We start from the raw sequence: 26,829 nt of genomic DNA on the forward strand, positions 1-26,829 counted from the left end.
TTTCAAACTGCCGTTTTGGACCCGCTTTGGTTCCCCCTCAATTTCGACATGTTTTTCTATCTTCCCTGTCACAGGCACTTGGCCCACCTACACAAGTGAGGTATCATTTTTACCGGGAGACTGAGGGGAACATTGGGTGGTAGGAAATTTGTCCCGGTGTGGTCATCCCACACAGAAATGTGGGAAAAATTTGTGGCTCCTCTCAGATTCCAGAATTTTCTGTCACCGAAATGTTAGGAAAAAGTGTTTATTTGGCCAAATTTTGAGGTTTGCAAAGGATTCTGGGTAACAGAACCTGGTGAGAGCCCCACAAGTCACCCCATCTTGGATTCCTCTAGGTGTATAGTTTTACAAAATGCGCAGGTTTGCTAAGTTTCCCTAGGTGCCGGCTGAGCTAGAGGCCAAAATCCACAGCTAGGCACTTTGCAAAAAACAGCTCTGTTTTCTTTGGGAAAACGTGATGTGTCCACGTTGTGTTATGGGGCATTTCCTGTTGTGGACGCTAGTCCTACCCACACAAGTGAGGTACCATTTTTATTGGGAGACTTGGGGGAATGATGGGTGGAAGGAAATTTGTAGCTCCTCTCAGATTCCAGAACTTTCGGTTACCGAAATGTGAGGGAAAAGTGTTTTTTTTGGCCAGATTTTGAGGTTTGCAAAGGATTCTGGGTAATAGAACCTGGTGAGAGCCCCACAAGGCACCCCATCTTGGATTCCCCGAGGTATCTAGTTTTAAAAAATGCACAGGTTTGCTAGGTTTCCCTAGGTGCCAGCTGAGCTAGAGGCCAAAATCGACAGCTAGTCACTTTGCAAAAAACACGTCAGATTTCAATTTTAAAATGTGATGTGTCCATGTTGCGTTTCCTGTCGCGAACATTAGGCCTACCCACGCAAGTGAGGTACCATTTTTATCGGGAGACTTGGGGGAACACGGAATAGCAAAACAAGTGTTATTGCCCCTTGTCTTTCTCTACATTCTTTCCTTCCAAATGTAAGACAGTGTGTAAAAAAGACGTCTATTTGAGAAATGCCCTGTGATTCACATGCTAGTATGGGCACCCCAGAATTCAGAATTTGCAAATAACCACTGCTTCTCAACACCTTATCTTGTGCCCATTTTGGAAATACAAAGGTTTTCTTGATACCTATTTTTTACTCTTTATATTTCAGCAAATTAATTGCTGTATTCCCCGGTATAGAATGAAAACCCATTGCAAGGTGCAGCTCATTTATTGGCTCTGGGTACCGACGGTTCTTGATGAACCTACAAGCCCTATATATCCCCACAACCAAAAGAGTCCAGCAGACGTAACGGTATGTTGTTTTCAAAAATCTGACATCGCAAGAAAAAGTTACAGAGTAAAACATGGAGAAAAATGGCTGTTTTTTTACCTCAATTTCAATATATTTTTATTTCAGCTGTTATTTTCTGTAGGAAACCCTTGTAGGATCACCACAAATTACCCCTTTCTGAATTCATAATTTTGTCTTCTTTTCAGAACTGTTTAGCTTTTTGGGATCGAGCATTGGTTTCACACCCATTTCTGTCACTAACTGGAAGGAGGCTGAAAAAAATAGTAAAAATGGGGTATGTCCCAGTAAAATGCCAAAATTGTGTTGAAAATTTGGTTTTCTAATTCAAGTCTGCCTGTTCCTGAAAGCTGGGAAAATGGTGATTTTAGCACTGCAAATCCTTTGTTGATGCCATTTTCAGGGGAAAAAAACCACAAGCCTTCTTCTGCAGACCTTTTTCCCATTTTCTTTTTTTTTAAAAGAAATTTTCGCTGTATTTTGGCTCATTTCTCGGTCTCCTTCAGGGGAACCCACAAAGTCTGGGTACCTCTAAGATCCCTAGGATGTTGGAAAAAAAGAACAAATTTGGCGTGCGTAGCTTATGTGGACAAAAAGTTATGAGGGCCTAAGCGCGAACTTCCGCAAACAGCCAAAAAAAGACTTGGCACCTGAGGGGGAAAAGTTCTGGCAGCGAAGGGGTTAATATTCATTGAAACCTGATCTACACATATTATTTGTTTGCAATATATTTTCTTTCAGTAACACTGTATGTCTATGCAAATGTATTGGCCATTCCAAGTGATGTGTGTAAATGACAGTGCACTACCACACAATGCTTTAGCTACGTTAAACATTTGCATGCCTCATGATCATTAAAGCTGTGGAGAGGTTACTATTATGAAACAGGACTGAGCATGTCATGCAGGATGGCAGAACTTCTGAATGTGGGGGACTGAGTCCTCCATTAGTAATTGTCAGCCCAGTTCTTGGCTGGCTCGCAGTACCTCACCTGAACCCCTAACCTTACAGGAAGAAAGTGATTTGTGGCAACCTGACTCTCCAGGAAAGCCATGGAAACAGATCTCACTGTTTCATCATGTAGCTCATGCATGCCAAGGCAAAAACACAAAGACAACACAGGCCGAGTTTTCATTTCATTTATTGCAACTAACGTAATCTTATATAGAAAGAATGAGCTGCGATAATTAGGTAGCAGAGACAGAGCCAAATAAACAGCATTTTGAACAGGGTGAAAACAATGAATATTCCCACCACTGTTAGTTGGTTCTAGAAATTCTAGAGATTCCTACTTGGCCCTAATTCCCTAAAGAGAGCATATTTACGTGTACCCTCTGCCTTCCCAATCCAAGGGATTTTTCTTAGCCTCATACCTGAAACTGGTGTCAGGTGTCTGCCTGTGTGATAAATGGCAATCCTGGTCGGGAGGCTGGTGAATCAGCACCAGTAAAGCTGCATTGTTGACCACACCGGTCCCAAGATAGTCACGGCTGGAATGCCCCCTGACCCTTCTGGTCAGTGCATTGCTTTTATAATAAAACTGTATTGTGTTCTGTATGTAGCCTTGCACAGTGTTCTGCACAGTGTTCTCCTGATTATGTATTGAGAAAGCCAACTAAATACAAGTGTCATGTACCCTGCATTCTCAGAATAATATCAGGCAAGCTTGTACATAAAAAGTATTACTGCTATAAATACGATGTAGCTAAAATGTACAACTTATAAAATGTGCAGTGTGAAAGAAAGCTAAGAAACAGGGAGGGCCCAACTACAAGGCTAGGTAGGTCACAAAAGTTTGTTGTTGTTCTAAAAACTGGGCCATGGTTCTAAAAAGATCTGAAGCGCTGGATTAGACTAAGGTGCTCATTAAGACTTGGCCGTGGAAGACCGCCGACCGGCGTGCTGGTGGCCGCCAAAAGACCTCCAGCACGGCAGTCCTCAAACCTCCATATTACAACTGCTAGTGGTTTTCCACCATTTTCCAAGTGGAAACAACCAGCAGTTGTACCGGCAGTTGGCGGTCTAGTGGCGGTTGCACTGCCGACACTGCCACGCTGTCAAAACACCACCCGCCGTATTTCAATTTGAAAAACGGCGTGGCGGTGTTGTGTTGGTGGGGCACTGGCTGCGGTGCAAGCGCCAGGACCCGTTCCCTCCTGGACGACCACCTCAATGACCAGGTAAGGTGACTGTCCGAAAGGGGAGGAGGGGTGTTGTGTGTGTACGAGTGTAAGGGTTTTGTGAGTGTCAGGGTGTGCGCGTGTGTGTGGAAGTTTGTGTGTTTGGGTGAGTGTATGCAGGGGGGTTACTACAGTCCGCGGGAAGGTGAGGTGTGAGAATGTTGTAAGGGAAGGGGAAGCTCTTGGATGTGGGTGGGGGGTGAGGCAGTCATCTACCAGCATCAGGATTGGAAATTCCTGTGGCCGGTAGCCTTTCCACCAGGTTTTTCATGGTGGTGCGACCGCCACGTAAATCCTGGCGGGAAGGGATTCACAATACCGCCGGTGGTCTTAGGTGGACTGCCGGGCCGAAGATGCTTATCTCTGGCCCAGCGGTCCGAACGCCCTGGTGGTAGGAATGGGAAAGTGGCAGTTTGGCACAGGCCAAACGGTCACACTCGTAATTGATCTCCATCTTTAAAAAGCACACAAATGAGACAAGATAAAAACAAATTTAAAGATATTTCTATTGCTCATTCACTTTCTGAATGCCAGCATGATTAATTTGGGAGTGCTACCACAGCCCTGCTTCCATCATCTAGCCTATAAACATCCCTCCAACTACTCATCCCATTCCCTAAGTGCTCCCAGTTGGTAAACCTCGGTACAGCCCCCACAGGACATGCCTCTCTCGTGCTGTTGCACCATCACCCACTCCACCTCAGCCAGCTATGGTGTGCAGTTTGTGATTTTCCTCTGCGGTCTTAAATAATGAAGGCATGGAAGCTCCCTAGATTCAGCGGAGAGATAACTCAGAAATTGTCCCCATAGTGTTGGCATCACATCTCTCCTGTGTTCAAAGAATGAGTTTTTATCCATTCCCAAAATGTCCCAGAATATTCACTGATTATTTTCTGGTGTTCTGTATTTGCTTCAAGGGGTCATTAGCCTTTCAAGATGAACATACTGCCAATGCCATCTGATTTCTCCACAGGAAAGATATACTCATTGGGTAGACCCATCAGTGTCTATACAGAAAAGGGAGAAAAACTGACCTTGAGCATGAAGTTGCTGGAGTCTAGGATGTGTGCCTAGTAGTGGTGCAGTTTGGGGTAATGCCATAGCAGGTGTGACAAGATGTTCTACTCATGTACATAGGTCAGTGTGTGAAACCAATATGTGATTATATTCACCACTTCCCTTGCCGCGGTGCACCTGGATGTGTTGTGGAGAGTCTTTTTCACTCACTGAGAAAGCTCAGACTCCGGCGTTCTCGGTCTGGGAGTTTTCCTGTGGTGGTTGTCTTTGTAAATAGTTTATAAATATCCGAAATGAGTTTCTTATCTCCATCCTGTGTGATAAACCGTTTTTAAAACAGTATAAGGGGCCTACAGACATATGCCCTCATCACGACTTCGGCGGTCCTTTCCAAAGACCACCGAAGACGTGGGTGCCAAAATACTGCCAGTGCTGGCGGTCTTAAGACTGCCCTAATACGACTGATCTCTGACTTCCGCTCGAAAGTGGGTGGAATTCTGAGACCAGTCATGCTGGAGGTCGGCGATGCACAGCGGTACCGCCACTGGTACCGCCATGCCATGCCAAAAAGAGACCGCACACCGTATTACAACCCGTAATACGGTGTGGCGGTGTCCAGATGGAGTGGCACTGTCGGCGGAGGAAGCACCAGCACCAGTCCCCTCCCCGACTACCTCCTCTACAAACAAGGTACCACCTGCACACATGATGCACCATTGGTCTGCCCGGCTATGTAAAAGTATTCGAAGTCCACTGGAAAGCAAACCTCACTATGAGTGAGACTGCCTGATCACACGGTACAGAGATATTTGTTATCTCTTGAACATTACCTTTAAATCCCTGAGGCCACACTGTAATTCTACAGGTCGTCCTTTAGGACAAGAACAGATTGACAAGGATCAGTCAGCAACACCTATATGTCGTAGGCCTATATCGTAAGGGTGTGTGTGCGCCTTTTCCTATATTGAAACCATGCATCTTCCTATTTCTGAGCAGTCTCCACCAACAATCCCATATCAATATGAACAGAAGAAGCCAAAGAGAACCTCAGTGCCTATGGATCAGCTGCAGTGATAAGGAATCTCCACTTATCCTGGACCACAGAAGTCAACTTTGTGTACCTGTACATAGCCCAGAATTTGGGTCCAACACCGTAGCACTCAAGTGTGGCACGTACTGCCAAGTCACAAAGTCAAATGCCATTTATGCATCAAAAAATAGCAGTAAAGCTTTTTTATTTGCCATTTCAATGCTATCTATTATGTGCAGGATCCTCTTCATGTTGTCTATAAAGTTCATGCTGGCAACAAAACTAGAATGATCCAGGTTCACAGTCCCAGCAGCAATGCCTCCATCCGGGTTGCCAATACGTCTGTGAAAATATCTGCATCTACATTTAATAGAGGAATTGGTCTAGAATAACAGCACAATGAATGATCCTGCCTTACCCTGCTTACGGATTACTATGAGCATTGATTGCAGCTTTCACTCCCAAACAATTCAGACTTGGTAAAGTGAGGAAAAAGCTTTGTTTACTCCCACCAAGTATGACGTTTTTTGAGTGTTGCTAACTGATGTTATCTAATCAAATCCTTAAATGTTACCCATCTACCATTTAATGGGAATGTCTTGTGTGTCTGACATAGATTTAAAATGACCCATTTGATTGTGCTCATCAAAACACATCTGCAACTTTGAATCATCCTATCTGCTCAAATACTGAACCACTGCATTCTTCTTTCTTTGAAAGAGCACATATTCAACTGATAAAAAAAAAAGGATAAAAATACAGTTAATCTTCAAATTTGCTATCCATTTCAGACCATGGGCCTTCCTACAGGTAATGACATTTGAGCATAATTTCCAAGATGAATTAGAGGTGGCATTCTTTGCATAACTGAGACATCAAAACGTCCGACTTGCATTCTGTTAATCACACTGCCTTCCTACTCACTCCATGTAATGTACCAGGTTCTATGCGTTATTAAGAAAAAATCTGAAGAAACCTGCTGACAAACCTTTTTTATTGATCCTTTAATGAAGATTTTTTGTTAAACCTAGAACGACTTTCACCAGCTTGACTATACGATCCTAGTGACCATCTGTAGTGAAAAATATTTTCTTCAATTTGTTTTTTCCTAATATTTCTTGTTTTTAATGGGGCCCACTTTTTCACTACTGTTTTCTGTACCTTGTTTTTATCTCCTCTCAATCTCTGAAGAAAATGTTTTCCCCCATTTTGTTTCTTCTACTCGTTTTCTTTCTTCTTGGTGAAAGTCCATGCCAAAGATGGTGTGGTCCTCTCTCCTCCAGTGCCACCAATTTGATTTTCTCCTCCTATCCCACATTTTCCCTACCCATACTTTCTCTTTTCCAAGGTGTGTTCTTGTATATGTTTTCACAAAAATCATTGGATTTTCATGGAAAAGCTATTTCGTCATTATGACAGTTCTCAAAAATTGAGATATGGCAGTCTGATTTTGTCAGGAGGGCATTCTTCATTTTAGGATTTCATCATAAATCCCTCCACAACACCGTCCCGACATACCTCATATACCTCGTACACAGACATTGGGTTTGGGTGTACGTAAGTGTAATATAGGCAAGAAGGATAGTGACCACAAGATTAGAATTATTTTAGACTATACGGAAAATTCTCAGAAATTAATAAGGATTATGAGTAAACATTGGTCTATACTAACTCGTGACGAGATACTTAAGAAATTTATTGGCAAAAGACCAGAGGTTGTTTATAGGAGAGATAATACCCTTAACAATATTTTAAGTCCCAGTTTTCTATTGGACAAAACTAAATCAGACTGGCTTAGTAAGTGGAATTTGGGTTTTTACAAATGTGGGTCATGTGCAGTGTGTAAATGGGCGTGACAGCCTAAAAAGGAATTGTATCATATGAGAGGTAACAGTGCTCATAAAATCACATACAGATTGTAATACTAAGTTTGTGATTTATATGCTTGTTTGTAAATGTGATAAAATATATGTGGGCAGTACGATACGCCCGTTGAAAGTAAGGATTTCTGAACATTGGAGGGCGATTAATCAAGAAGATGAACGTTATCCCATAGCATCCCATATGAGGGTATGTAGTGCACAGGGCGTCCAAAGGTATTTAAATTCTTTGGTTTTGATCATTGTGAAGTAAATCCACGAGGTGGCAACAGAGCTCTACGGAGAAGGGAATCCAGATGGATTTTGAGATTAGGAGCTGTGGAGCGGGGTCTTAATACTGATTATGAAATGGAATATTTCTTGGGGGATAAGTAGCCTAGTAATTAAGATAGAATGTTCAGGGATATAGAATTAACGTGAGTAATAGGGTCCTTCCGACATCAAAGTATGGAGAGAATAATAGGCATATAAGATTTGTAAGAATTGATTATAGAGTGCTTAGGTGAGAGAATTTTACACAGGTTATTTCTTGTTGTAGTTTAGAGGTTAGTTCAATAATTTATAAGGTTGCACTCATTGTTAGGGATGAGTCACTAGTTAGTACAGATCCAATAGGGTATATATATATTTTGACAGTAAAGCTGAGAGGGCATGTATATTATGCCCTTTATTAATTTAATACCATGGAGTGATACACGAGGGACTTGAAAGATAGGTTCTTGCATGTCTATATATATTAAAGATACATATTTAATAAGCTTATTCTGCCCATTTTTGATAATCCTGCCTGGAGCTGTAAGTGTAGATGTAAACGTGCAGCCCCGGCGGTGAAAAACATAGTCCGCTTTCGATTTTTACTATTTCGGAAATAAAGACTCGAGTCTGTGCAGTCCGTTTTCTATTTCGATTGTAATAGGGGCGCTTAAATAGATCGGTGCTACAGAGCCTCGGCTTTAACATTTGAGAGTGCACTCGCTCGGTTTACTCAACCCATATCAGCTGGTAAGTTTGTACTCAGTTATGGAATCTCTAGTATTACGTTTCTAACATTATGTTGCAGTTTGAGGATTAAGTGAAGAGGAAAGATTGCTTAATTTGGTATTTTTGAATGTTCCTCATAGGAATAGAGTGGTTACCAATACTTACCTGAATGCAAGTTAAGGAAACTGTTAACTGGTGAGTTAACTGATGGAGATGTAATGACCATAATACTCTGAAAGAGTTTATTGGGGGAATTTAATATTTATGAATATTTACCTGTTTTTCAGCTGGGTACATTAAAGGTTTTTGGAATCACAGGGAGGATTAATAAGCATATAATTCAACTTGATTCTATTTGGAAGGTATGATTTATTTGAAACATTTGATTACATATTCAGGTTTCTAAGGGAGATTATATGGGTGTTTGGGAATGTATCACAGTTATGGTGATTTGCTCTTGGAATGTGCATGTCTAAACACATAGTTTAAATAACTACACAGTGTTTTCTGTCTTGTCTCTGGATCGCTAATATGGGTTTGTTTCACGAACAATGGTGATACATAATTATTATTAAATAATAGTTATGGTTCCCACTGTCCAATAGTGTATTATATTAAAATATTAACACTAATGTAATCGGGAAATGTTACTCATTAGTTGTATACTGAAGCAGTATTTATGGAAATATAATTTTAGGAGTTCCTGATGAAATCCAGGGGCACTCCCCGGATGAAACACGTGTTGACGACGGATGAACTATAAGTGGTAACTTTTGGGATGGACCAATTTTGAAAGGACTATATTGGACTGGTGGAAAAAGTTTGGATCATCTAGTGGAACTTGCAGCGGATTTAAGTTACGTAGGGAAATGGACTACATAACTTGGAACTTCAACATTAGGAGGACATAAATTTAGGAACTATGTATTTTGGTTCATTGTATCATTGTGATGTTTGGATTTAAGAATTGTCACTATTTTGGAGATAAATATGAGATTTGAGCTACTTACTGTTATTACACTTATTTCAATTTAATTTGTTCACGTGTGCAAATACCTATTGTTTAATTTTGATAACGCTATGTTATCATGTTGGGGGATTTAGAGGGTGTAACCCCAATATTTTGCACCGTGTATTACACTACATTATGAATTATTTAGTATGAGAGCAGGAGTGCCTAATACTCATTAATCAACCCCCGTCAGGTATTCGCCAAAGATGGTGTGGTCCTCTCTCCTCCAATGCCACCAATTTGATTTTCTCCTCCTATCCCACATTTTCCCTACCCATACTTTCTCTTTTCCAAGGTGTGTTCTTGTATATGTTTTCACAAAAATCATTGGATTTTCATGGAAAAGCTATTTCGTCATTGTGACAGTTCTCAAAAATTGAGATATGGCAGTCTGATTTTGTCAGGAAGGCATTCTTCATTTTATGATTTCATCATAAATTCTTCCACAACACCGGCCCGACATACCTCAACGAAAGAGTAAACTTCCACACTCCCACCCGCAACCTCCGATCAGCCAACCTTGCCCTAGCCACAGTCCCCCCGCATCCAATGCACCACCACCGGAGGCAGGTCCTTCTCCTACCTCGACCCCAAAACCTGGAACTCCCTCACCACCAACCTCCACAAAACCGAAGACCTCCTGCTCTTCAGAAAGAACCTCAAAACATGGTTGATCGAACAGTGAGCCTCCTGACCACCCCCTCCCCAAGCGCCTTGAGACCTTCACGGGTGAGTAACGCGCTTTATACATTGTTTTGATTGATTGATTGATTGATAATGAGGGATACCGATGCACAACACTGCACCAACATTAAAAACAAAAACAAGGAAAAAGATCCGCCCACTCGGTTTTGAATTTTTTTCACTAACCTCTAATCAAACAGCATCTTAGGAACCTGTGCCTAACTCAACAAGCACTCAATGAGTCAAGCCACCAGTGTTTAAAGAGACAAAAAAAAATTAACTCAGAAAAGTGACATTTCCACACACTGTAAACGTTTTCTGGAATTACAATTGTCTTTCGTGTTTGCAAGCAGAAATCCCATCTCCTATAATCCTAAATTGTCAGATATTTCATCATTTCATCCCTAGATTGGGCATATTCAGAAACAAATCATGTTTCTTATGTGAAAAAAAACGTTTAAATAACCATTACCAATGGTATCCCTTTATCCATCTTCTGACCCTGATTTCCAAACAAATAAAACGTTTTTCGACAATATACAGATTGGCCTGTGCTATGCATTTTCCTGGTTTGTCTCAAACAAAATAATAAAACGGATAAATAAAAGCACATTTGAACTGGTAAGTGGTATGAATCACCTCTTCCATGCAAAAGATTAGCCGATCTAGTTCTTCAATTCGCTGATCTCGTTCCCCAATTCTTAGCTCTGCAATTCGCACCTTTTCATTGGCATCTTCGATGGCTTTGAGAAACTGGTTCGTTTTTGCCTTAGAATATATAAAGAAAGCAATGTCACTGGCATAAATACCACAGAATGATACATTTGAATAAACAAGTGACTGTGCACATATTTCTGTGAACAAGAATTGCTTCAAAGTGAGCAATTGCTTTAAGGTGATGTTGCTCAACTAATCATAATTATATCCAACATCTACACAATGAATGTCTCATGAGTTGCCTTGGTTCTAACCAAGAATACCATGAGATTAATTTTACAACAAATTAGCCAAGCAGATTCAAATAATTTTAGTCGCAAAATAGTTTAGTGAAAATCTGGGAGAGCAACTAATGGGCAGATAGTTAAGAAAGCAAAAAAACAAATGTGACAAAAGAAAGGAAGGGAGCCTAATCACAGACTTAAGGACCCTTAGCAGTAGATAAGGAGGTCACTAGTAAATACACTGCTCCCCTATTGTTAAAGACACCACCAGAACTTTAGGTCGTAGGCAAAATGCTATAGAGATAAGAGTATCATAAGGGCTTTCTAGCTAAATGATAGGTAAAGTAGAAGACATGAAATACTGCTTGTGTTCTTGATGTTTTGATTAATCATGATAAGAAGCTTCTTTCACAATTTTGAATACACATGAACAGCTTGTCTGCCACTACAACAACCAGGAACCCAAGTACTATATAAGGAAAAAGCAAGTCTGGATCACGTCTCTCAGCTCCATGCAGCTCTAAGCTCTTAAGTAAGTTGTCGAAAATATGTATGATGAAGGAGAAGGTCAAAAACAGATGCATTTTCAATGTAGTAAACTCAACATTGGGACTGTGATGAAGAAGGGGTAAAAGAAGATACTCAATCAGATCTTCCATAGTTGAGACATTGGCAGCAAAAAGGTTAACAAAATAACCCAATGTTAAAGGCTGTCATGCCGACGTAAAGTAAACAATCATTTTTGTGACTTAGAGCAAGGTGAAAAATGCTATACCTTGGCATTTTATCTGAAACCGGAAGCTCGGATGCTAGAATCCCACTGTTGCACAGAGCCTAGAATGAAGTCCAGTGTAAAAAAGATCACTGTGTAATACTGATGGAGGAGTCTTTTGAGGCATATTTGTAACAGAAAATATATGACTAGCTACCTACCCCTTAATAGAGATGCATGCATGACAAAAAGTTAATGTAAGAAATTGGGATGTTGGTTGACTGGGGTGTGAACAATGGACACGCAGGAACCATATTCCTTGTCAGGCTAAGGCGCAAGCAAACCCCACATGAACTTGTGTTCAACCCCATGGTAACTTGGCACAGAGCAGTCAAGCTTAACCTAGAGTCAAAGCATAAAATATTTGAGCAAGACTTCAAACAGTAGCACAGTGAAAACATGCCACAAAATTAGCCCATAACAGGATTAGAAAAATAGGGCTTCATTTAATAAATAAAACAAGATCAAAACAACAAAAATGTAATTAGTAGAATCAGAGTTAGTGAATTTTAAAGATTTTAGGGAAAAAAGCACCAGAAGCCGTGAAGCGCCAACTGCGGATATCTGGTCACTGCATAAAGTCACAAGCTCAGGCTGATCACAATGGAGCGAGGGCTGGCTACAGGGACTCATTAGGCCCTCTTAACAAAAGTACCTTTAATCCTGGTTTGCGGGGCATTGGTGGATTCGCATTGAAGATGCATGGCGCAGCCAAGACGATGCGTTGGTTCCAAGATGCGCTGAGGCTGTGCTGCGAGGTCCTGTTGTGGTGACATCAAGGACCCTGTCGACGGGGCTTGCCATGCAAAAATCCAGTGCCATTTGTGCAACAGGCAGTTTGTGGAATGCGTCAGTTCTGAGAAGCTACATGGCTGGGATGGGGAGACTGGTGTTGTCATCGAGGTTGCCGTTGAGTAGAGAGATACAAAGGCCTCCGCTGAGGATGCGTCGCACAGTGGTGGTGTTGGGTGTAATGCAGGCTGTGGTAGCAATTCAATTCTTTTTCAATGGGCCCAATCAATGCAGCAGCGAAGATGTGTCAGTTCTGCTGGGGGTTGCACAGTGTAGCAGAGGAGAAGCACCGGTTGTGCTGGATCCACAGGCTGGCAGAGTACCTTATGTCCACTTTCAAACCATGTCAGGGGTAGCACCACTTGGCAGAGTAGACTCACAGATGGCAGAGTCAAGATGCAGATGCAAAGTTGTTGGTGTCTGACCTGTTATGCCCCTGAGGCTGCAGATCAGGAGGCCAGCCCTCGGAGTTACTCTAGGTTGTGGGTTTCAGAGATGCTGGTCCAGTCCTTCTCACCCAAGCAAGAAGGCAGCAGGCCAGCACAGCAGGGCAGCAGTTCCTTAAAAGGAACAGGTCAGCACAGCAGGGCAGTATATCCTCCAGAGCAGCAGTCCAGCAGAGTGGCAGTCCCTGTAGCAGCACAGCAGCCCTTCTTCCTAGCAGAGTATCCCCAGGTGAAGAAGTGTAATCTTATATACCCTGCTGCACTGGTTCTGGAAGGAGGGAGAAGCTTCTTGACAGTGATTTTGAAGTGCAAGAAATTTCCTGCCTCCCCTGCCCTGGCTCCAAGGTGGCTGAAGTGACAATGCAGGGTTGTTAGGCCCTTTGGGTGGAGACAGGACAAAGCGTGTTCAGGTGTAAGTGAGGTTGTGTCTAACTCATCCCTCCCACCCTGCCAGTTATAGACCATCCTGTCAAACCTAAGCTACCATTGTGTGTGCAGTTGTCTAGGAGGAATACACAAATCCCAATTACAACCAGTCATATATCCAGAAACAGGCTGTAGGCACCAATATAGCTAAGGCAATAAAATGCCAAGTGGCATTTTCCAAATTGTAATTTAAAATCTGACTTCACCTTAAGTTATTGTCTTTACAAAATGGGGCAACCCAGTACCTTGGGACCTGGGTAAGTGAATAATATAACAGAAAGATTTTTGGTCCCTCTGGGAGAAGGATATGAATTAACTTTCACGACAGTGGTTGTACCATAAAGAACTTTCTGTACTGATTAAGTTTGTGAATAAAATATCACATTTAGTGGAAACCTACATTCCACAATTTAAAGTAAAGTAATCAAGGTGCTCCTATATAACGGCAGAGTGTGAGTGAATGATGTGTTAGTATAAGTGTTACAGTGCTATTTACATCACTATGGGCCAGATGTAGCAAGCGTTTTGCATGGTGCAAACAGCAAATTTTGCTGTTTGCGCCATGCAAAATGCTCATCGCAATGCTCAATCCCATCTTGCGAGCTGGTAACCTGGTTACCGATTCGCAAAATGGGAATGCGACTCGCAAAATGGGAATGCGACTCGCAAATAGGAAGGGGTGTGCCCCTTCCTATTTGCGATTCGCATCGTGATGTAGAATTGCTTTGTGACCGCGAACGCGGTCGCAAAGCAATTCGCAGTTAGCACCCATTTCAAATGGGTGCTAACCCATTCGCAAAAGGGGAGGGGTCCCCATGGGACCCCTTCCCCTTTGTGAATGGCCCTGAAAAAAAAAATTCAGCGCAGGCAGTGGTCTTTTGGACCACTGCCTGCGCTGAAAAAATGAACCACAAACGTTGAATTTTTTTGTTTGTGTTGCAACTTGTTTTCCCTTAAGGAAAACGGGCTGCATTACAAAAAAAAAAACTGCTTTATTAAAAAGCAGTCACAGACATGGTGGTCTGCTGTCTCCAGCAGGCCACCATCCCTGTGAGTGCTGCGAATCGGAAGGGGGTCACAAATTGTGACCCACCTCATTAATATTAATATTAATGAGGTGGGTCTTTGCGACCCCCTTCTGATTCGCAGATGGTGTCAGAGACACCATCCAGCATCCGATTTTGCGACTCTCAAATTGCGAGTCGCTCAGACTCGCAATTTGAGAGTCACAAAATTGGTTTTTCCTACATCTAGCCCTATGTCACAAAGCAATGTTGTTTTCCAAAATTAGAAAAATAATCAAATTATTAGTAGTTACACAATGACTGAAGAATGCAGCCATGAGCATAGAAGTAGGCAGGCGCACTACACAATCTGACTTAAAAAAAAAACTACAACATAAATTTTAAGTTATTTCCAATCAGCAGAAACATAGAAATCAGCATAAGGTGCATTGACAAGACCTGTAGGCACAGACATAATGAGGAGGGGTGCATCCATAGACCAAACCAGAAGTTGATAAAGGTTTCAGACTGGCCATCCAATACCTTGAGAGACCTCATGAATATCCCACATGACAGTACTCTGAAATATTTTGTATAAGTTAGATCTCTACAACAAATCCCATTGTCTCCGGAAAGAAATGGATGACATTTAGGAAGGGGGGTAAACTGAAATATATCCATAAACACTCTGAAAATGATATCTAAAAAAACACTTTGAGTGTATGCCAAATGAGTTCTTAGACTAGATGCACATACTACTAGAGCTTCTCTGTCTGCGACATGCTTTGCTTCTTCTTCTTGTAGCCTGTCTTCATACTGTCTATGTAATTTTCTGGTCATCTCCCTCATCGCTTCAGCATTTGCTTCTTGTGAGGATTCCACCTACCAAAAAAACATGATAGAAACATTGTATGATAATGTACATTTGTGTGATTTGCAAAATGGCCTATTGAGTATACTTACAAAATGAAATACTTTGATAATATGGTATTGACAAACAATCTTATAACAGTTATATTTAATAAAACCGCACTTCATCAACTTTTACTTTCACTGAAAAATATCTGCATGTGACTTTACATACATCAGACTTTGACAGAGCCCTTTTAAGAATCTTGAATACAGTATCTTACTAATGGAAGAGAAAAACCTAATATGAAGCAAAGGTTTGAGCTGTCTCAAGACACACTAAATAGAATCTTCCTTGCAAATATTGTAATCTTCACTTCACATTGTTTGATTCTTCAAAGGTTTCTGGTTCCAAAGTTCATATAATGCCAATTTGCTGTTGTCTAATAACAGATTGTTTTACTATGGTCGATCCAGTGGCCAGGGACCCATGCATATTTGGTTAATGTTTCTATTGTTGCATGTCTATGTAGCATAATTCTGTCTTGCCACACTCCCGACGAAAATAGGTTGATGTTTTGAAATTCCACAGCTAACTCTAATTTGATGTGTGTCACTCTGGCCAAGATTTACAGAACACACTATGGGCCTGATTACACCCTTGGATGAGGGAATTACTCCGTCCCAAATGTGACTGACATCCTGTTCGCCGTATTATAAGTTCCATTATATTCTATATACATTTTGAATGCAGCAGACATGTTGTAAGGTTTGTTTAATACATTCCTTATTTTGTAGCATGTTCTACTTATTCTGTTGTACGTAGTATATAACTCCTTCATGGAGGTATGGTGTCATCTTTCTCAGACACTCGTGCCAAGAATGTGTCCTACTCACTAATTCATGTGGTGCTGGCACTTCGTCCTTTCAACTTAACCAAAACTGTGGTTTCAGCTTCTGTTTATGTGGAGAACTGCTTTACCACATTATTGCAATTTGCCTCTTGGCATTTCACCTTCTCTAACAATATCTAGGCCATGTCTAGTACAACCCTTTGTCAAACAAAATGACAATCTGAGAGTCTATTTATTTTGCCACAGTAACCAATCAAGGGTAACAAGAGTTTGAATGAAATGCCCCCTTTCTAAATTAAGCAACAGCTGGGCTTCAGTATTCTACCTCCTTCGGCAGATACTGGAGCTTCTCAAAATGACGACATGAAGAGTTGTGTTGCAAAACATTTCATTCAATAGCCTAAACCTTTTATAAGTAACTCAAACGTGCATTATCCAAATATTTACCTATGTTTCATGCTCAATTTGCATTTAGTTAGGAAAGCTAATTTTCATTACTTCAAAAAAAGAGAAAAGGGTATGATTACTGATTTATGTTATTCCCTTTCTAGTCAATTTCCAATTAAGATGCAGTAGATCGCCTTTGTTTTAAAATACCCTAAGCTGTCAAATGAATAACATGTGTTGTGTTGCTGCTGATTCTGACTCATACCTCAAAATATAATTCCAAAACATAAGCCTCAAAGTGGTGTGGCAGAATGATTTATCTTTAAAAGGAAAATGTGCAGGTGGGCCTGTCTGCACCCGTCCGAGACCAGAGGAGACCGGGCGGCTCACCCCACCACCTTGAATTCTCGGTTTAGAGCCACTTTTTTGGTCTGTTTGTCTCATGCTATGTTTGGTGGACCAGACTTAGCCACCTGCCACCCTGGAGCAACTGCAGAAACCACTCTAAACTGGACACCATTTTTTTGAGCTGTCTACGCCCTTTTTACTGTCGTTGGTTTTGTTTGCAGCACTGGGGGCCAGTCAGGGATTGGATTAGTTGCTTTAAGACCTGAATGAATTCAAAATCCTGACTGGCTCAACCTGAAGCGTGGGGATGGGCAAGAAGAAAACTGTTGATTGTGTGTCCGTGCCCACTTCCGTTAAACCCATGTCCATTGACCACATTCTAGAAAATGCAATCAGTGTAATGAATAGAGAGAGAGCGCTCAAGTAGAGTAGGCTGTTGTTATATTCTAAAAGTTCCAACCTTATGTTGAGAATACACACACGCTCACGAGCGCACTGTAACTTGGCCCACGACTGCTTCGGCTTTGAACGTGGTTTTCAGATCGGTGTCAGTGTTCTTTTGAGCCGGTTTGGAGACCTGTCGGAGGCTGAGCGTTGGGGGACATTTCATTGTTTATACTTAATAAAATAATACGAAAATACTCATCTTTGCTGCGGAGAGCTTATCTACTTTCGACACCACAGCTGTCTCTTAACTAGGGCTGCGACTGTGAGGCTGGACTTTCGACTCGCTCCACTTTGGACATCACTATGGCCTCAACCAGTGTGCATTGTTCTGTGGCTGTCTCAGCAGTTGTAATGAACTCACCTAAGTCATGGATGCTCATCTGCTCAGTCGAAGAGATCCAAAAGGGGTGCTAGACCTAAACCATCTACCAGCTCGTATTTGAGTTCTCAGGAAGTGCCACTGCAGACTGTACACTCGTTGGCATGTAATTCAGGGCATCTATCAATATTGCAGAGCGCAGCAGAAAGGGGTTCTACATTGAATTCAGTTTTTTAATCTAACACATTAGAGAGCTTTTATGAAAGGTTTTGTATGGCGCTTAAATCGGAAATCTCTCCACTTATCCAGTGGCTAGATTCCATCGAATCTAAAGGGGAATCTATACTTCCGTGCTTGCGTTGTAGAACTCCAGGGAGCAGCAGGTGAGCTGCCCAGCCAGTAGGTTCTTTACATTCGGGCGCTAACTATGTCTCTGCCCTTGAAGATAGTAATGTTATTCAACTGACGCAAACTCCTGAGGGAAATGCCACTGTCGAGGAGCAGCCCCACCAAGTTGATCCTCATTGCAATGATCAGGACTCTACCTCACAAACCCCTGTTTTGTCTGTTCCGTCATCAAAGACTTGTTCAACTAGCACCGCCTCTGCACAAGTAGTTATTCACCTCCCTCCCACAGCATGTCCATTTGTATATGTTATGACGGGGGTCCCTTCTCTTTGATCTGATTAACAGGAGTCTTCTGAGGAACTATTTACCAAGACTTTGCACTGGCTAGCACACCATAAGTGTTTATCTCTCTATTACACTAAAGACAATATTTTAGTGTGTAGGTGTGCATGAATTGGGCCAAAACCTGTGAACATACCTGGGAATTGTATTGTTGTGAATTTCTGACATCCCCGGATGTTTCATAATTTGCCGTCAATTGGCAACCATCAGAAACTTCCTAAGAGTTCCAACACTGGTTCCAATACAATACTTTATAAATCTTCCCCTTTCCAGGACTGGTCTTATTCTTTTTCTCCAGTTCCCTTGTCTAACAATATAAGTATACTGTCATGTTACCCTCATGGACAGCAGTACCCCATCTATAACGAACCCGACGTGGCCAGTCAAAATAGAGATACTTCTAGTTAGTCTCTTCAGGGGTCTTCAGCTTCTGCAGAAAGCCTTAGTAAATGTTATCCCATCCCCTTATCAAACAGGTTTGATGTCCCTTCGGACCTTGATTGACTCCCGTCGACTGTTACTACCAGTTCCACTTTGGTTGGAAGCAGTATTCAGTCTCCAGCAAAGGCAGTTACTTCAGTTTTATGTTGTGGCCAATCGTTTTCTTTTCTTAGCTGAAATGTAGCTGGTCTAAAAGATAAAATAAAAGATCCTAAATGGCAGGCCTTTGTCTCCAAGTATGACATAATTGCCCTACAAGAGACCCAGTCTATTATTCCGGTACATTCTGATGGGTATGCATGCTATTCCAATGAAGCTTCCCCTTCTGTTAGAGGCCGGTCAACAGGTGGTCTTATGATCCGGATGAGTTTAAACCTTCAGATGGAATCATTAATTATATGTTTGTGAATGCTGATTTTGTACATTGGTTCTCAAGGGGAGAAATATTATTGACCGAATGGGGCAACCATAATGCCCTTCACACCCTAGCCCATTTGTCTTTAAGCAGGTATCAGCTTGTTACTAATACAATTTCTGTCTCCCAACATCAGACAGTTGGTTTAAGGCTCATCTGGCACCATAGGAACCCTGCTGATACAATAGAGGGGTTGTTAAAAACATGTCAGGGTAAGTTTCTTAGCTGTCTGGCAGAGGCGGTGGGTGAACCGATGGTGCTACATTACAGCAATTTAACCCTACAAGTAAAACAAGCCCTGCTTAGACCATCTTGCACCGATGAAGGGGCACTACAGTGGTCTGATAAGCACTGTTCTGCGGCTAATCGCAGACTGAAGAGGGCTATGGCTGCCATCCCAAGGCTAGGGCCAGGGGTCCAGGATGCCCACAAAGCATATAAATCTGCTATTAAATCCAGGAAAGATGCATTTAAAAGGGATTGCGAGTTACTGGACACCACTGCAGTAAGGAACAATAGCAAGCAATTTTGGGATCTGGTAAATAAAATTAAAGAGAGGGATGCCCCAGTTAATCCCCGCTTGCAGTATAATATCCTTGGTTCCGACTGGGTTTTGCACTTTGCTGCCATATATCATCTAGGGGTGGACCTGGACGTGGTGCACGTACTTTGTATCAGGCTGCAGCTCTCTCTGCCCTTCTATGTTTTGCTTTCACAAGTGGAACTAGGCATACAGTATAGCAGAGGAGGGAAGGTGCCTAGCCCTGATGGGGTCCCAGTTGGCCTAATAAAATACATGCACGATTTGTAAGGACCCCTGATAACTAACGTTTTTAATAGCACCCTTAACATAAATATTCTGCATTCTTGGACTTTATCCATCATAGTCCCAATATTTAAAAGGAAGATCGCACATCCTCAAATTCTATCGACCTATTTCACTTATCAATGGCATAATCAAACTCATCTTAAGAGTGATTTATAATTGTCTTGTAGATTGGGTACAGGAAAACAAGATTCTTTCACCTTTTCAGTTTGGTTTTTGCTCAAGCATGGGCACGGCGGAGCAGTGCCTAGATTTGAGATTGACCGTCAGCAAATACATCTATGATAGGTGCTCCCCAGTCTACATGGCATTTATGGATTTGTCCACCACATTCATCTCAGTCAACAGGACCAAGTTCTGGGCTGTGTTGTTGGATCAAGATGTGGACCTTCCATTAGTAATCTTCTTATACTCGATACATAGTGACTTAGCCACTAAAGTGCGCTTGAATGGCCAAGGCAAATTTTCTCCAGAGTTTTCTTTGAAGTGGGGAGTCCGTCAAGGATGTATCTTGGCACCCCTGCTGTTTATTCTTTATATTAACGGCCTGTGTGCCTATTTTATTTCCAACCTGTTGGACACTCCAAGGATTGCAGGTGTGCAGATGCCTGCAATACTCTATGCCAATGACCCAGTCCTGCTAGCCCACACTCTGAGTGCTTTGAAGGGACAGGTTAGCCATTTTGTTATATTCATAAACAGTCTAGACCTAACAACCAATTATGGTAAATCACACATTATAGCTTGTGGTCTAGCTAAACATAGGTTAAACAAACTTATAATCAACACACAACCTCACTCGTACTGGCGATTTTAGTTATTTAGGTTCAACCTTTAGCTCTTCAAGGTCTTGGCAGACTCATCTCAACAACTCTTGCCTTAAACTCAGCAGCTCTGCGGGTGCAATGTGTAATCTTCCTAGACCAAGAGCAAAGGGGACCATCTTCCTCTTTTAAGGGTGTTCAACGTGCACTGTGTCGCTGCTGTCACATATGGGCCTGGGGTATGGGACTTTCACAATACTTCACTCCTTCAAAAGGAGGAAAATCAAATTCTTCACAGGCTATTGTACTTGCCCCAGTCTACTTCTCGTTTCATCTTACATTTGGTGCTTAACCAAGAATATATTGCAGACAAGGTGCACTTGGTTCCTCTGTTGTTGTGGGTCGGTGTTTGGTCCAATCCAGAGACAATACTCTGTAGAGATATAATTCTAGACTGTCTCAGCTTGGAGAGTGGCTACGCAATCCTGTGGCTGAATTATATTTGTAAATCTTTGGATGCCTTGGCCCTGGTTTCCATGTTTACTGATCCCAAGTAAAAAGGACAGGTTAAAGGTGAAAAATCACTTTCACAAGTCCTGTGAGGAACAGAGATTAATAGCTGAGCTATTCAAGCATACTGTATTGACTTACCATAGATTTTTGGTGCCTGAGGAGCCTGCTCCTTATTTAAACTTCCTTCTCACACACTGGGACAGATCGCTCCTTCTTCCCTGAAGGGCAGGTACGATTTGGTGACTTTTTTGTTTTAAAATAGTGTTTGATTTAGACGGGGACGTTGCACTGCACTGCCCTGCCCTTGTGATAATACATCCGAGCAGTCCCTATTGTATTCTGTTTTCCACTGTTGTTTTTATAATTCCCCACACAAGTATTTTTTTAAGCCCCTTTTAAAGAAGCTAGGGCAAAGAAGCTTTATTCCATTTCCAATTGTTGAATTCCCTTGAAGTGCATTTTAGTGTACTTTTCTTAAACTTGCTATTCATGTCAAGAAGTCCAAGGATGGATAAACATTGATAAGTACGCATTTATATGTGCCCACGGACGGATCGTGACTAGGAATTTATGATTTGTTTTATCACACTAGTTTTTGACCTGCTGTTTTAGGGTGGGAGTCTTTGATTGAGTTATGTTTTATATTATTTTAATATTACTGTGCTTTGTCCTATATATTTTTGGCTATATTGATATTGTGGTTTCTTTTTCTTTTATGACTTATCTAGGTCGATTTGAAAAAGAAAAAACAAACAAGAATTGGGTGGTCTCGGATGAGTGTCAGGTTACTTCCCAACCTTTAGTCCACAAGTCACCACAGTTTTCCAAATACCATTATCACGTTGTTACCTGTAGCTGTGGGTGTGTGCTGCCACAGTGTGTCCTTTTAACCCTCTGGGCCAGAACAGCATGAGGGAACATGGTACTTAGATTTTGTTCATGTATGACTAGAAGCACCGAGGGAATCATTTTTCTTATCCTCCTTCATATTATGTATCATCAGCTTTGGGCGGAGTACAACAATCTAATAAATTCTACATCTTTTTGCAGATCTTTCTGTGACACAGTATTATATTATGTAGAACAGTTTCCCTATGATGCTTTGTAGGCCCATAAGCAATACAACTTATATTCCCTGTCATGAGATCAGAAAGTTGAGTTCCTACACCAGAACATAGAATTTATAAGTACGTTGAGAAATGTATCTGTTGTGGTTTGACCTTGCATGCTGGGTGGAATGTGCCTTGCAAGGCATTCTGTTCTATCATGGAATGTGTCGGGAGAGGCAGAAAGTGTTGGGGAGCTAAGCCGTCAAGACCTGGTGAACCTCTGTGTGAAGAAGATTGTCACAGGTATATAAATATTTCAAGGAATTTAAATTCATTGTGTTCTTCTTGGTGTACAGAACACACCACTTTCCCACTGCACCAAATGTGTGGGCAGATAACTGTAAAACTGAAATCAAAATAGAAAATATTGGTTTATTTACACAATGCATACATCAGATAAGCAATTTAACGTGTGATGATGTCAGATGTAAAACAGTCCCTCATGCATTGCATTACAATGCAAACACTCAATACGAGGCAGAATGATAAACCAAGGAGCCAAAAGAATGAGATGATAGGGTGATGTTTCTGCAGGTGGGAGCCAAAGACTCCTCTGTGTGAAGGTTAAAGAACTGATAAAAATAGGTGTACAGCCACCCTGCATCAAGCCAGACCGTTAAAAAATAAATTGAGCTAAATTGAAAAACATCCCAAGGACTTATTTTCACCAGACTTACCAATCCCATGTGCAAGACAAAAGTACCAAACCATAGCTAGCTTTTGAGGAGTGGAGTGGGATGGAGACATGGGGAACGTGGACTGAAAAATACTGTGGTGGAAATCACAGCTCTGGTAGCAGCATTTCTGACACTCAAATTACACATTTTTAGTTGTAACTCTCACTATCACATGGTATTTTGCCTTTTCAAAATTAATGGGAGGCAATTAACAGCCAGTAATACCCCATGCAAGTGGGCCATAGTGCTTAAAGAAATGCACTTGCTTGAGTGTTGATCTTACTTTCATGATCATGCGTGGGTAATGTGCAACTGTAATTCCAGGACACGGTTGGAGTCCTCTTATATCCTGTTGTGCTGCCGCATCAGGAATCTGTTTTTATCCTCTGCTCGTTAGATCAGCTAGCAAAAGCACCAGCTTGAGGCACCACTAATTTAGAAGGCAGTAAGGGCCTCATTATGAGTTTAAAACTCTTTGGGTCAGAAGACTGCCACTCCGGTCTTCCACCCGTTGGCCCTATTATGAGTTTCCCGCTGGGCCAGTGGGCAGAAACAGCGTTTCCGCCTGCTGGCCCAGCAGGGAACTCACTGAAACATTGACGCCGGCTCGTAATTGAGCCGGCAGCAATGTTGTGGTGCGTTGGGTGCAACAGCACCGGTCACACTTTTCACTGCCTGTTAATCAGGCAGTAAAAAGCACGGCGGGGCTTTCCATGGGGGCCCCTGCACTGTCCATGCCAAGTGCATGGGCAGTGCAGGGGCCCCAATGGGCCCCCGGCACCCCATCTCTGCCAGCCTTTGCATGGTAGTGGAACTGCCATGCAAAGGCTGGCAGACACGGGGTCGTAAGAATAAGACCGCCAGGCTGTCAGCCAGCCTAAAATTGGCAATGGTGCTTTTGCCAGGGTCGTATTTGGAGGTTGGAGCACCACTTTGGTGGCGGTCCACCCACCACTGCGAGTGTGGTGGTCTTAAAACCGCCACACTAATAATGAGGGCCTAAATGTGGAATTTAGTGACCTGGTGTAACAATAAGATGTTACAAGTCAGGCGCACTAAACACATGGCCAAGTAGGATGGCAATGGAAATGGTGTGCTCTTAGAGAATTCCAGTAACATCATTCAATACCCCGAATCTTAAGTTCTTCCTTACTGCCGACACGTTTCCAAAACACTTTTAGAAGATACATATTTAAATTTGGCACATTATTGGTGCTTGATATCGCTATTCAGACTGAAACTCAGCTTGAAAGATGAATTAAATAACTTGCCAGTATACCTTAAGCTTCAGCATTGCATTTTCCACTTGGGCAGTTTCAAGCTCTCTCTGCCTTCCCTTCAATTTTTCCATGGATTCTTCATAAGAAAGTTTCAAACTTTTGATCTCATCTTTAATATCACAATTCTCCAATGTCACATCAACCAGTGTTTTCTGGAAAGTAGACAGATTGCAAACGAGTAACCAACATGTAGACAATTTTACAATTGTACACAAAACTTTAATTAGAGTCAAAGTACACAAGCAGGCATTTTATACAGTCACAGCATATTGTTTTTTATTTACACGCTACTGTATTACAAATCCAGCTCTTCACACAGTGATGTAAATAATAATGGTATTTCTATTTTACGACAATGTGGGAACACAGAGTTTTAAAATAGATACACAGTCAACTCTAATGATGATGGATAGTGACCATAAAATAAATAATTTCACAGTCGCATTGCTGTCAAGATATAGACCCACCAATGTAACTTGAACGTGATATTCTAGACGGAAAATGAGATTAGAAAGGAATTTAAACTGAACAGCCATGTGTTACAATCCATGCACTGTACAATTAGCTAGGAAATAGTTGCCCAATTATTTTCTAGGTAACTTCATTTCAAAGTGTTTCCTTATTTTTGTTTTACCAGCTGCCGACCCACAGAGAGCATATCAATATTGTAGGAGCCTCGAGAATACCGCAATCCAAAATTAAGGGAAGCATGGTGTTCTAAACACTGCGATAAGTATAAGTAAATTGAAAAACTGAAGAACAGTTCACCTCGGTCTCAAGTTAAGGCAGCTATTTTGGTCTTGCGAAATGTTCCAGAAATTCCACATTAAAAGGCCTTCAGCTCATTCCACCCACCTCAGAGAATTCAATGAAATTAAACGAGACCAACAATTCCTTGTCAAGACTTGTTTTAAATAAGTTTGTGTTTTAGAATGCTCAAGGCCATGTTATAAACATGCCTAGGCTGAAACGTTGCAGAATTATTTAGCATTTCTCTACATGCACACTTTTAGTGATTATGTTGATTTACTGAACACGTTCGTTTAACTATTAGTTGATAATCAGAGTATTGGCAATTCTTCCTTTGTGATTAAATAGGAAGCCAATGGCTAACACTATAGACTAAAAGTTACACCCTGCACAATGAAATGAATAACCTTTGGAAACAATTAAGGACAGGGAAGCAAGAAAACAGAAAAGAATGACAGCGCAGATAGGAGAGCTAGAACAATCGTGTAAAATAAGCGAGAGAACTGAGCAAGTGAGGAATAGTCAAAGCAGAAAACAGAACTAAAGTGCAAATGTGTGCCAAACGTTAACGAGAGAGCCAGATTAAATAAATAAGCATTGGCAAAGCTAGTAGGTCTTGCCTGCGAGACTGTTGGCTTTGCAAGCGCTTATTTCTTTTTTATTATGCATCCATAGTGTATGCACAGGCAGATACAGCAACTATCGTGGAATGATTTTTGTTAAAACATAAATTATGTTAAAATGGCTGCTGTGCATGCCTTTCCAGTGGATACTTATTTTTATGCTTTAACAAAATCATTCCATGATGGCCAACGTGCATGAACACTCAGGTGTGGTTGCATCTTTGGTTGATTTTTCTTAATAGTTCCAGGATGGATGCCAAGTATTCATAACTGCCATCCTACAACGGGCCCATACAGAAAAAAAATAGATAAACAAGAAATCCATGCCATCATTAGAAAGGGACAGATCCAAAGCCCACTCTTTGTATTGTCTTGCGCACAATAAGTATTCAACAACAGTTAAATAATGTTGTCAGTAGATTAGCGTTAAAAATCAAGCAGGGGCATAGCTTGGTCGATGAGAGAAAGAGAGAGAGATAGAGTGAGTGAGAGTGTGTGTGTATGTGTGTGTGTGGGTGTGTTGGGAATCTTCATATAAGAAGCAGCACATGAGGGGGGCTTAAGGTCCAGTGGAAGGGGAAAGGAATGCGGATTATGAAGGGGTATTTAACACAATATTTTTTTAAGTAACCTTGTTTTCAGACCTTCAAAACAGATAAGAGAGGGTATGTGTTTTCGTCTACGTGAATATTTAAAAATCCAAGGGGAAATCCGACTGAAACCTTACTGTACCCAGCTGTAAGCTCCTGTACCCAACTATTTATTAAATAATACATTTCTCAAGGGGGGTGTAAGACTCCAAACAGCCACACTGAAGCTACGCCCCTGAAAGCAAGCAGACCGGAACAGAGCACAATAGAGTGATCTTCTGTATCTAGTACCCCTTCTCCCCTTTGGGGTTTGAAATGTCTTATTGGGACTATAGATTTTTATGGCATCGACATTTCCAATTTCTGCGGGCTCTTTAGTGTTTTTTCAAGTAGGTTTTTAATCCGTGGTAGATAAAGGAGGTCTACATTGAAGCGCCTGCCACTTGACTTGCAGACATCCTGTATAAGTGT

General features: G+C 41.6%; 1 protein-coding gene across 2 annotated transcripts in view; it reads right to left on the minus strand.

Annotated features, from left to right (window-relative positions):
* MYZAP (myocardial zonula adherens protein) overlaps positions 1 to 26,829 on the minus strand; it is a 584,270-nt gene that overhangs the window by 348,385 nt on the left and 209,056 nt on the right. For both annotated transcript variants that reach the window (XM_069222400.1, XM_069222399.1), the window contains exons 7-9: positions 24,395 to 24,547; positions 15,233 to 15,358; positions 10,735 to 10,863 (exon numbers count right to left, since the gene is read on the minus strand). In XM_069222400.1, coding sequence (XP_069078501.1) covers positions 10,735 to 10,863; positions 15,233 to 15,358; positions 24,395 to 24,547 — 408 coding nt within the window. The remainder of the gene's footprint in view (positions 1 to 10,734; positions 10,864 to 15,232; positions 15,359 to 24,394; positions 24,548 to 26,829) is intronic.

The sequence above is a fragment of the Pleurodeles waltl genome, chromosome 3_1, assembly GCF_031143425.1.
Source record: "Pleurodeles waltl isolate 20211129_DDA chromosome 3_1, aPleWal1.hap1.20221129, whole genome shotgun sequence".
Taxonomy (NCBI): Eukaryota; Metazoa; Chordata; class Amphibia; order Caudata; family Salamandridae; genus Pleurodeles; species Pleurodeles waltl.